Source organism: Centruroides vittatus, unplaced genomic scaffold, assembly GCF_030686945.1.
Source record: "Centruroides vittatus isolate TY-2023 unplaced genomic scaffold, ASM3068694v2 contig_157, whole genome shotgun sequence".
Taxonomy (NCBI): domain Eukaryota; kingdom Metazoa; phylum Arthropoda; class Arachnida; order Scorpiones; family Buthidae; genus Centruroides; species Centruroides vittatus.
In genome coordinates, this window is record NW_027120963.1 from 120,840 (window position 1) to 133,729 (window position 12,890).

General features: G+C 30.0%; 2 protein-coding genes across 5 annotated transcripts in view; both read left to right on the plus strand.

Annotated features, from left to right (window-relative positions):
• The window catches only part of Ptpmeg (protein tyrosine phosphatase Meg), an 85,041-nt gene that overhangs the window by 55,144 nt on the left and 17,007 nt on the right, over window positions 1-12,890 (plus strand). For 3 of the 4 annotated variants that reach the window (XM_067262815.1, XM_067262818.1, XM_067262816.1), the window contains exons 8-14: window positions 1,987-2,107; window positions 3,294-3,387; window positions 5,352-5,440; window positions 5,510-5,573; window positions 8,670-8,833; window positions 8,953-9,021; window positions 9,819-10,025. In XM_067262815.1, coding sequence (XP_067118916.1) covers window positions 1,987-2,107; window positions 3,294-3,387; window positions 5,352-5,440; window positions 5,510-5,573; window positions 8,670-8,833; window positions 8,953-9,021; window positions 9,819-10,025 — 808 coding nt within the window. The remainder of the gene's footprint in view (window positions 1-1,986; window positions 2,108-3,293; window positions 3,388-5,351; window positions 5,441-5,509; window positions 5,574-8,669; window positions 8,834-8,952; window positions 9,022-9,818; window positions 10,026-12,890) is intronic. The other variant, XM_067262817.1, reaches the window with a different exon arrangement.
• LOC136968785 (bifunctional 3'-5' exonuclease/ATP-dependent helicase WRN-like) overlaps window positions 1-12,890 on the plus strand; it is a 122,056-nt gene that overhangs the window by 36,925 nt on the left and 72,241 nt on the right.

Sequence of the window (12,890 nt, forward strand, 5' to 3'; positions counted from 1 at the left end):
TGCTATCCCAAAGTAGTGGAGAATATACCTGGGAAATTTTTAAAGTATTTTTTCACGCATTTTTTCTCATTTCCATTTCGGAAAAAGATATTGTAAACAGTTATGTCTAGTAAAGAAAAGTCTTTTTTATTGTTACATAATTCATTTTTTATGTGAATTTTTTGGCTAGTTTTTGCCAATACCCCGAAAAGAATTTAGTGGATATATGCGTCCCTCACCACTGCCCGACGATTGCCCTCGACGTATATATACGTCCCTCATTGCCGAGTGGTTAATTAAATTGCTTTTCTAATTGGTCAATGAACTTTACGAAACGTAACCAGACTACTGGTTTCCTATAATTTTGTCATGCCAAAAGACACTCGACTTCATTAAAAACTTAAATAAATGATTGTGATTTCGTCATAGGTCTTTCAGCAGAATGAAATTATATGAAAACCAGTAGTTTGCATATTCTTTACAGTTAACTACTTAAATTGCATCTGTTTGTAAAATTTAACATATGTATGCTATTTAATAAGTAATTCCTCTGTGCAAGTATTTCACACAGTTGTTTGTTATCTGGCAAAGCAGTTAGATGACAGATGACTCCTTGTTTCATTAGCTGCACTTTAATGTGTATTAAGAGAATCAAGTATGTTGTAGTTCAAATTTAATTGTGTTTGAAACGGATAATACTTTTCCAAGTGTGTCAATGTGTGCTGACCAACAATACGTTATAGTTTTTAACTTGCAAACACGTATCTCTCAAAGAAATTCGCGAAACATTAGTGGCATTTATAACACTGGATTGTGCCATAAACTGCCACTAGCCTTTTGTGTTGCATGGCCATTGCTAAACATTACACCAATGCTTTTTCATCAGAAGCCATACAAAAATATGGGGGTGAAGTTCTTGACCATTCTCCTTTAAGTCCAGATTTGGCACCTTCAGAGTTTTGTTTGTTTTCTACTTTTGAGACTGGATTTTAATAATTTGTTAAACATTGGCATACCTGTATTGAACACGAAGGGAATTACAAGTGTGTTAATTAAATTCAAAATACTGAACTTTGTTCTTGTTTTGATTTCAGTTTGATATTTTATCACTGAGCTTCTATATAAATACAATAGCATTACTTGTTGAATAGCCATAATCAAAAATATTTAGTGTTTATCTTACAAATTATGAAATAGCAAATAGGAATTCATGTGTAATATGTTTTTAATGAAAACTTAATATAAAATTTATTTTAAAAATATTAATTTTTATAAAAATTTACTTCAAATGCAACTATGATAGTCTGTTTTAATATTTGATGTCTCAGATCCAATATTAATTGTCAAGATTATATTGGATTCAAGATTTAATCCAATATAGCTTAGCATCAGCCTGGCATCCAGGAAAACTTGCATTTGAATATGAATCTAAGTCAGAAATTTTTGTGAGTTTGACCAGAAATGTTGGGATTTATCATTTACCACTCAGATTCATCAACGGTTCTCTTAGGGCTCAGAAGACAGAGAATTAGAAAAAGAAGTTTGTACAGAATTAAAGCATTAAAAGGTTTTAAAAAAAAATTGCTTTGATGAATCGTGAAAATTAGAAAAAGTCAAAAATGTCCGAGGTCTTTAAGCTGTTTGTACCTGTTCTTAAAATAGAATTTGTTTAGAAAGGTTAGAATTTCGGCTGAAATTTGAAAGTATTTAAAGATTTAAATGGTTGAATTTGATGCATTTATTTACCTTTGGAAATGAGCTAAAATTGAGTGTTAGGAACAAATGTGTTGTGTGTTATTTGTGATATAAGATTTGCTGTTAAAGCAGAATAATTAAACTTATTATTAATTTTTAACTTTGATGAAATAGTGGTAATGATTATTACATTTTAAAAGTTATTAACGAATTACATTGATGTAAATTATGCAATTAAATATTTATAAAGATATAAAGCAGATATTTATACATAATATATTAATATATATTATTTATTTACATTATTTCTAGCTGAACTTGGTGATTATAATTCAGAAGAGCATAAATATGGTTATTTAGCAGAACTAAGATTAGTTCCAAATCAGAATGAGGAAGAAGAAAAGAAAATTATTGAATTGCATAAATTACACAAGTTTGTATTTCATTTATTAAAGCTTTTAGCTGTATAGATCTTAGTCACCAGTTTTTACCTTATTTTAAATCAATTATTGTATAGATTAGAGAGTATTAATAATATATAAACTGAATAAACTGATTTTAAATAATTTATTGACTTAAATAATATGCAAAATTTAAATACTGTAGTTATTAAATTTAACAATTCACAAAAAAAAATTTTATGCTATTATCGAGAACTTGAAGTATATCGCAAACAAATTTGATTGCATATAATATTTTATGAAAGAAAAATGCTTAAAATCCAAATCATAAACATTTTCTGACTCTAAGCATTTGACATTTCTAATTGATTTTTTGAATTCATGTTTACAAGACTAGAAACTTAAATATAGACATGACTATGCAAGAAATGCTGACTTATAAGAGTTTTTTTTTATGATTATTTGATGGATTGTTGTCCTTCGGAAACCTGGATTATATCTATGTATGTGAAATGATTCAAATAATTTGGTACATTTCAGATGAAACCTTTTACAATTTAACTTCTTTTAATTAATAATTTAAATTTTAAAAATAACAAACTGCTATCCAAGCATCTTAACTTATAATTTCTTGTGTACCTTTGAAAAGTAAATTGCCTCACTCTTTTAATACAAAATAACATTAGAACATTAAACTTTTCTTGTTGATCAGTTAACAAATTGAACTTGCATACATTAATTCAAAGTACTTTGTACAGGTTTTACAACAAAATAAATTAAAATATATGACACTCATTTTTTCTCTTTGTCACTTGAATTTAAATATATTTTTACCATTTTAAATTTATAAAGAAGATTACGATTACTTATTTAATACAATTAAAGACTTCACGAATCAGAAAATGTATTTTAGAAAGGAAATAGCTACAGCCGAGATAGATTGTTTGAAATTTCGTTTTCAGTAATTTAAAATGAGTATAAATTGAATTTAAATATAAACTATGTAATAAATAAATATAGGAAAATAAGTACTATAAATTATTTTTAGTTAAACCTTAAAAAATACTAATTTTACTTAAATTTAATCAGTCTATAAATTTGCAGTTTTAATTCAGAAAATTAACAACATAATTTCTTGGACCAGTAAATCAATAGTAATTTGTTTTAAAAGTTGACTATTTTCTTTACATTTATATATTAATAATTTGTGTTTTTCAGAGGTCAGACACCGGCTGATGCAGAATATAATTTCCTGGATCACGCAAAGAGGTTGGATATGTACGGGGTGGATTTGCACTGGGCGAGGGTAAGGGTAAGCACCAGTAATATTTTACTGCTTCTATTATTATAGATCAAATACTAAAATAATTTACTAATATTTCTTAATTTAAATTTTAATGGTTTAAGAAATAATGAACTTTATTTCATGCAACTATTTTCACATTAACATGATTAATACAATTTATATACAACTTAAACAATTCTCAATTGTTTAAATTGTATATAAATTGTTGATATAATTAACAATTGATTAATTAAACAGAATTTCAAAACAATAAACTTTCTACAAGCCGAATTTATATACATATCAATATAACTGGAGCCTGAAAGTTACCAAGTATAAGCTTAAATTATTGGGTTGTTTTTATATTAAAGCTAATTTTAGGTCATATTTTGATAATTATTTTAGTTGTGTATAACCGAAAATTATGTTGTAGTTTATACACCTATTTGAAAAGTTAAAAATAAAATTTAGTAGTATGGTGTCAGGTTTTTTTAAAACATGAACAAATAAATAATACACCATTATGTTTATTATTTAGTATTTTTATATATATATTTTATTATTTAATATTAAAAATACGCATATGACATGCTTGAATTCCTCTGGAGAATTAAACTAATTGATATTTTTTTTACTTTTTATATAAAATATGTAATAAATTAGTGAAACTGTTAAATGTAACATCTTTTAGAAATGTGAGAGATATTTTTCACAGTTATCCATTCAGAGTTAAAATGACAGATTTTAATGAAAATATGTTAGGAAGTAAACATTCATTGAAGACACAAATAGTTACTTTATCTATCTTTTGACAAGTAAAATGAGGAAATGAATAAGCGATTTGGTAGTAATCTTCAACTGTTACCTTTAAAATTACATATTACATACCTATATTGTAAACATTCCCGAAGACTGTGGTATTTATCAGTCATTAAAACTATGCTAGTCCCAAATGACAGTTGTATCAAAAACTTTGTAATTAGAATTCTTGATTCTGATTTCTGATTGTTTGTTATAATTTACATTTGGCAATCTGAATATTACTATATTTCACAGAATACAAGATTCAATTTTTGTCCAAAAAGCAAAAAAGGCTAAAAATTGCCTGTGTCTTACAAAGTTGCAATCTCCGTTAGGCTAATGAATTTTCCAAATGGCCTTTGGTAGGCTACAGGTAACCTCTACCCAATTCTTGAATAAAAATGTTATTGTGTAATTAAACAGTTTATAATGATAACCATTCAGTTGTTGCCAACCCTGGGACACCCTACAGATCATATTCCTTCTAACCATAAAAGTTGCTAGCACAGAGGCAAGCCATTGTCTGCCTTGATCATATCTAACCAGCAAGTTCTCTGGCATCCATATTGTTTTAATTTTGTTTTAGCCAAGCAGCTTTTGCATATATTTATGTTGAGTATTTTAATGGTAAATTTATTTTAAATTCTTTCTGCTCCATGGATACTAACGGGCATTTTTAGCTAGTCCTCTACGGGCTTAGCCAGGCCCACAATGGAGCTGCCGTCGGTGAAAGGGCCAAAAATATCCAGACAGACCACCCCGAAAAATTACTGAGGTTTTTCAACTAAACTGGATTTGATTCCCAGTTTTTCAGAGTGATGGGCAAGGGAAGAGATGGCTTGAATACATTAAATACTTTTTCCCAAAATATTCTGTACAAAAATGTGGGTTCATCTTATATGCCATAAATTACAGTACATTAAAAATAACAGAAACATTCACTGGATATTTGTATAATTATTTATTTTGATGTTTTATTCTGTTAATTTTATTATTATTGTCAATTTCTACATATAAAACTATATTAATATATATCAAAATATATGTGAAATTACTTTTTATATTCATCAGTTTATAAACTTTCTCCAAAGATGACAAAAATTACGTTTTAGAATATTATACTTAAATTTTGCATGCTTTTTTTTTGTTGTTTTAGAAAAATTTTTAAAAATAAACATAAATATTTGCAGGATTCGACAAATGCAGAAATTCAGTTAGGAGTGACGTCTGCTGGTCTGGTTGTTTTTCAGAACAACAGAAAAATTAATACATTTTCTTGGTAAATATAACCAACTTATTTATTCTTAAGATATTTTCAGTTTATTTCCTTACACAATTTTTATTTTAGGGCAAAGATTGTGAAAATATCATTTAAAAGAAAACAATTTTTTATTCAATTAAGAAGAGAAGGAGTAAGTAAAACATTAAAATTTATATAGGACAATATTTTATTTAATAATGATAATTTTGTAATACATTTAAACAAGATAGAAGCTCTGTTATACAAATACTCTTTTACTCTTTCAAATATTTAACTTAAAAGATTTGATGATATGAATTTCTTTTAAAATAAAATGAATATTATGTCAAAATTGCCAGTTTTTGAAATTTTGTCTGTTGTTAAGAAAATGTCTGCATTTATTAGACTCAACAGTTTCAACTGAGCAAAGTTGTGGTAGGAATCAATAACATAATGGCAATGAATTTGCTGAATGATGAGTTAATGTAAAAGGATTGTGGTGCTACAGTAGCTTCTGCTTGTTTTCAACAAACTTAACATTCAACAGAATAATTTATATTCATTTCAAAGTTTTATTTTGTATATATTTGTTTTCAGATGATGATAACTATTTTAGATGAATTAATACTGTAATATATGCCTTCATATGTGTAAATAATATATACTTCGTATGCTATGTGGGTGTAGCTATTTTCTCTCAGTTTTAGCTACCCAAAAGGTGGGTAAATGAAATCCGCTACTAAATGTGACATCAAAACACCAAGCATGTTCCAAAACCAGCACTACTATAGAGGATATTCAGCAGAAAATTATGCAATTACTCTGAACTGTTCAGTCTGCTGAATGCAGCTAATATGATCTAAATTTACTTATTGATGTGTAAAACTACATTTTAATATACAGTAATACCTCGAGTTTCTTTGATTTCAGTTATCGTTGGTTTCGGCTTTCGTCGATTTTTTCGCGAAAAATTTGTCTAGGTTGCCTTGGATTTCGTTGGCATCCCCATATGACCTCGCTGATAATTTTGCAAAAACAAAGGTTGACCCATGCATTTTCTTGCTCAGTGTGGCGTTGTTTCTCGTTGTGTGAGCATTAGCCCGTGCGTCTAGCCAAACAACTCCTCTATGACAGCCGGATGGCCAAGTGGTCAAGGTGGCAGTCAACTGTTCTGGGGACCCAGAATCGAATCCAGATGGGTCGAAAAATCCCCAAGAGTTTTTCAGGTGGTGGTTTGTCCAGATATGTATGGCCTGGTCTCTCGCCACCCGGCCGCCTCATTGTGAGCTTGCCAAACCCATAATGGGCTTGCTAAAAGAGGCCCTCTTAGTGCCCACAGGGTGGAAAGAGTTTTAAAAAGCCAAACAATTCCATTGCTTTCCTTTCCTTTTAACTCCATCATGGGACCAAAGAAAGTTTCCATAGCCATCAGCTCTTCGAATACCATATTACATGTTCATTTATTCATTAGATTAGTGTTTTATATTCATTATATATTAAATTCTTATTGTTTTCAGTATTAAACACTATATTTATTCTCTATAAAATGTGTTTTTGATATGTATTTTGGAGTGTCTAGAACGAATTAATTGGATTTACATTGATTCATATGAAAATAATTGCCTCAGTTTTTGTCAGTTTCGGATTTCGACGATTTTTTGGCCGGATTATCGACTAAAACCGAGGTATCACTGTATTGTGCATTTATGTTTGGTACACAGAAAAATTTCAAAAGATATGTTTTATTGTATTAATTGAATGCTCTACATCAGGAGTAGACAAAATTTTCATTTGGTGGGTCACATTGAAAATTTTTGGAAACTTCAAGAGCTGTATTAAATATTTTTTTTTTTTCTTTTTAACATTTCAACAAACTTATAGGCAAAATCTATTTATTTACAGATTTAAACTAATCTTAATAAAGCTTCTTAGGTTTCGTGCAAATTCAAATTTTATAATGCTGAGGAATTTTATAAATAAGAACTTGCTCATGTACTCTATGCAAGTGCACCTAAACAAAATAAAACTTTCATAACAATAAAAAGCCATCAAAATGAAAAAAAAATTAAATTACACATGCTTATAATATTTGTCACTGCATGTAAAATCGTTTGTTTAAAAACATATTTTTTTATCATTATCATCTGGTTCACAGGCCATAGTTTTGCCATCCCTGCTCTAAACAATGCTTCAGAATGTTATTAAATTTTTACTGACATTATTTTCATTACTGTACAACAACAAATTTTAATGATTTGCATGTGCATATTTACTATTGATTGTAATAGAGAGGCTAGGATACTTCTGTCAATATGAGTAATTTGAGCTTTGAATGACCTCTTGATCCCAGTTTTATTTATTAGTCAGAATACTGTACATGTTTTATAAGGTGCGTTTTTTATGATGTAATATATGTTAAAAAACCTTTCCAATGATCTTACTTTTTAATATAAACTCTATTATTTTCTATTTGACTACTGAAATACATTGTAAATCTCAAACAAGAAAAAGTTTTATTATTCATTTAGCTGCTTAATTGAGTATATACTATGTATTAAATAATATCTTCATATATAATTTTTAATTGGAAGATTTGAAAAAAGAATTTTATATGTAGAGATCATCAGATGGATTACAACCCAAATTCACTAGGGAAATTCAAGATACAATTAAATAGTGTAAATTCCAGTTAAACAGTTAAATGAGTAAAGGCTGGTTTTCATTTCCATTGATAGAAAATATGTTAATTGCATCAACAGAGCAGTTTTTATGTCATCCCACAATAGAAAGAACACTGTTACTATAAATAGTCTTGTCTCAACTTTCCTGTTACGGTAAAAATTGATCACTCACATTGCTTTGGATCAATAATTTTTGTGTGTTATATTCAACCTGATAAACAGCAAGTGCTTTGTAAATGCTGCAATTAATTTTCAACAGTCACAGCAATGTGCTAAAGGATTTCTGGGAAAAATTTACAAAACCAAGAATTATGTCAAGGAGAATCAGTAGGCATTTTCTGCTGTGGTTATCCACGACAATTTTAATTCCTTCTCTTTATGTGACACATGATGGGAACCAGCTGTAATAGCTTTATTGTGTGAAATTAAATTAAATTACACAATCTAGAAGTATCTGTTCTAAATGTAAAAATCATCATATTCAGTTGACAAAAATTAATGGTTTATAAAATGTTTTGTATTAGTCAAAGCATAACATATATGAAATTTTTATTAAATTAAAAACTTTAAATAATGTCGTTTCATAGACAGAAAGTTACGATAGCCTTTTGGGGTTTAACATGCTCAGTTATCGATCTTGCAAGAATCTGTGGAAGTCTTGTGTGGAACATCACACGTTTTTTCGTCTTCACATACCCCGCCCACCCACACGAAGACTTTTATTCAGTTTGGGTTCAAAATTTCGCTATAGGTGAGATGATAATTTTTATCAGATGTTTATATGTGCGCAATTAGATTTGAAATTTGTTCAGTAGTGAAGTTACTGTATTAAGAGTTGATTTACAGATCGCTTATTTTTTTTGAAAATAGTGGAAGAACAGAGTATCAAACATTAGAGGAAGGAAAGCGGAGAGCGAGAACAGAAAGAACATTTATGAGGTAAGCAGATCTGTCGTAAGCTTTTTAATATTAGTATTTTTATTAATATTTTCTTATTTATATTTATTTTATATTAGCAACATACAAAACACCAATTTCATAATTAAATTTTATAAATTAATTTGTATTGTGTATAAATGTGCACAGCTTTCTCAGAGTTTTGTATTTGAAAAACATTCATTTTTCCATTTAACTTATTAGTAAATTATTGTTGTTTCAATTTTTTTTTTTTATTTACAAATTAATTACAAATACAGTAGAGCATCGATTATCCGACCCCCGATCAACCGTCACGTCCATCAACCGACCGCGTTCTAGTCGGCAAATTCAAATGTCTGCTAATGATGTAACGCTACAATATTTGGCTATGTCTTGGCTGCTATAATATTATTTTTGTTAAATTTTCGCGTGTTTTAGCTGGCGACACTGGCTCGACCATGAAAGGGAGGCCAGTATTTAAACTAGGCTTAATTTTTATTTTGTCTTTATTTTTGTATTTCTTTTGTGGAAAATAAAGAAATAATTTTAACGATACAATAGCAATGATTATTATTTAAAAAAAAAATTTGTTAGGCTTAACATCAATGAAAATTCAACGCGAAGTAGGTTAATAGCGATATACTAATATACTAATTACATGGGATATACTAATAAAGTATATTTCATACTTTTCGGTTATCCGTTTTTTCAGTTATCTGACCAACCCCAGTTCCCAATTGAGTCGGATAATCGATGCGCTACTGTAATTTTAATATTTACTTTACTTGTTTCATTTGCATTATTACTGTAAATTTTAGGTCCCCAAGTAAACGATTTGTAAGGCAGACAGTGCCTGCAGTGATTATAGATGGAACAGAAGTACGTGAGAAGAAACCGTCCAAACCAGTTGCTAAAATGAACGGGACCACAAACGCTCATGTCCGCCCGTATGATAGTTTTAATCACAAGATTCAAGTCTCCGAGCCCGAGTACAGACCAAGAAAGGCCTGGGCCGAGACACCGAGGCAAGTATTCTTTGCTATTAAAAATTATGTGTGTAAAATTTTAAATTTTGCTAAGAATAAGAATTGCAATTTGTGAAATTATTTGATAAATCAAGTTTATTTGGATACATATTAAGTGGTTTGTCTTGTGCATAAAATAAAAATGGCAAGTTCCAGACATCTGTTTGGTATTATATAATGGATAATATGGATTAAATAAATATTTAGATTTAGAAATATGATCACTATCAGATTCCCAAAGTTTTGTTTTGTTGATGAATTCCCACATACCAGCTATAACCCGATGTGGGATGCAGTATTCGACAAACAAAAATTAAATTAAAATGGACATACTGCTTTGTAAACTGCTTATATAGCTGTATTAAAGTTGTTATACCAGACAACACACACGTCGTCAGCATGTTCCAATGGTATCTCTCGTTACTGGACAGCAAATACAAAATATTTAGGTTTTGAAGAACCCAGAGGTCATAAACAATTAATGAATTATTGGTATTACAAATTTCACTGGAGTTTTATAATTTTGTCGAGTCTTAAATAAAATAGACCAGATTTTTGTCATCTAAGTACAGTAAGACACTGCTTAATGCTGCCTCGATTACTGCTGATTTGATATAATGTGGTCTGCTCAAAGCCTAAAAAACCTAAAAATTTACGCCGATTCAAATTATTGCAGCATTTCATCGATTCATATATAATACGATTATTTACGAACACAAATCAATCAGCAAAAGGTGGCAATTCGTCATAGCACTGTACTTCCCCTAAATCTATGTTTGTTTGGTGCAAAGTTTGAAAAAATATAACATCATGGATGCCATAGGCATTATAGACTTAACTTAGCAAGAATTAACTGATAAATGCATGAACGGAGTGTAGAAGAAGTTATGGCTGGAGGTATCAAGAATTCTCAACAGAAGAGCCTATCGCTGTATCATTAGGTTGACTAAATTGTCAACCTAATTGATACAGCAGGACTAGGAGATGTAGACAAGCAGGATATTGAGGAGTTACTGCAGGGTTTCTGGTGAGAGCCTTACCGATGACAACCTTCAAGAACTCAATTCAGAACAAGGAATTCATGTAGAACTGGAAAATAGAGATTTTGAAAATGAAGAAACCAAAGAATTTCTGTACAGATTTCCTTAGTAGAAGTTTGGTAATGATAACCAAAATTGTTAATGAAATTGTAGTGAATGATGCGGATTTTCAAAAGATTGCAGAAATAAGACAAGGTGTTTTGGATGCGATCTTCTGCTACTAACACTTGCTTAAGGAAAGAGAGAAAAAAGCAACAAATGAAACTACATAACTTTATTGCAAAAGAACAAGAATTTCAGAAAAGCCAGGACCTTCGTCACAAAAATTGAACTTTACATTTCTGTGCGCATATGTTTGTGTTATTTAACATGTATTATTATGCAAATTAATATGAAAATAACTTAAAATTAAAGTAAAATCTGTTTATTTTTGGTTGCGTGTTCCCCTTTTCCTATTTACTCTGTGTTAAAATGACCTTGTTTAACGCTGTTTCATTTAGCACTTTGTTGTCTAGGAATGCAACCCCCGCATTAAGTGGGGACTTACTGTATCATAAATTTTTGACCATACCTATTCATTTGCTGAGAGAATATTTTTTATTCACTTACATTTTTAGCCTACTTCTGTAGGCTATCAATCAGGTTTCTTAAAACTGTATAGAAAATGTTCCACAAATAGAACATTTAAAATTTAACTTTTGAAGTATTCTAAATATGAGGGTTATATCCAGAATAAAAAGGCAAGAATGAAGAATAAAACCACTTTATTTGTAGAAGGTAGTTACAGTCTTCAGCTATTTTTTCATATAATTGTCTTCTCGATACAGGCAGACATCGTACCGTGACACCAGCTTTTGTATACCCATGTTGAAGAACATTGCCGCCAGGCCATTCAACCAACCTTTAATACTGTCAGTCAGCAGTATACAGTGTGGACCTTGAAATTTGAGGAAACTCCTCAGTGAGTTCAAAAATCGTGAACCGACGCCTTTCTCACACCAATTGATCCACTTTGTCCACCAAATCGTCGGTCGTCACACATTTCCTCCCTTGACCGTCCTCATCATGTACGTTGTAACATCCTTATTTGAATTTCCTGCACCATTCACACATCGGGCGAGAAAAGGCAGTGCCTGAACACGAGAGATGCAAATGCATCTCTCGTGTTCAGGCACTGCCTTTTGATCTCGCTCTTGTAAATTTCTATTTTTCTCATATCCATAGAGATGGTTGGAGAATGTACCTTTTTAATGACGATTGCTTCATTCCACTTTAAAACAAAGCTTACCACCTGTGACATTACTGTGGCCTTTTTCTACATTGTATTTGTGTTCCTTGAGTTGCACCACGAGATTTCTTTTTATGACTCTAACAAAATCTTTTTGAAACCCTAACTGTTGATTTTCATAAGGTATTTTGTATACTCCAGCCTGTTCTTACTTTAGTTTGTCTTTATCATTTCTCACTAAACTAAATATTAGGAGCTCTTTTGTAAACTATCCTCAAGTTTTTGTAAGTTGCCAGCTCATTTATAGTGCCTCTAACTGTTTGTTGTATGTGAATTTATTGATTCTATCAATGTTTTTTGGAAATTTATCTTTGTTTTCTTTATAATTCCTAATGAGCTCTTCTATAGAGGATGTTCTATACCCTAAAGTGGGATGAAGCGAACATCATTAAAAAGGTACATTCTCCAACCATTGCTATGGATATGAAAAAAATAGAAATTTACAAGAGCAAGATCAAAAGGCAGTGCCTGAACAGGAGAGACGCAAATGCATTACCTTCACCCTGAAAATATATCATTTAAAAAAGATCCAGACAT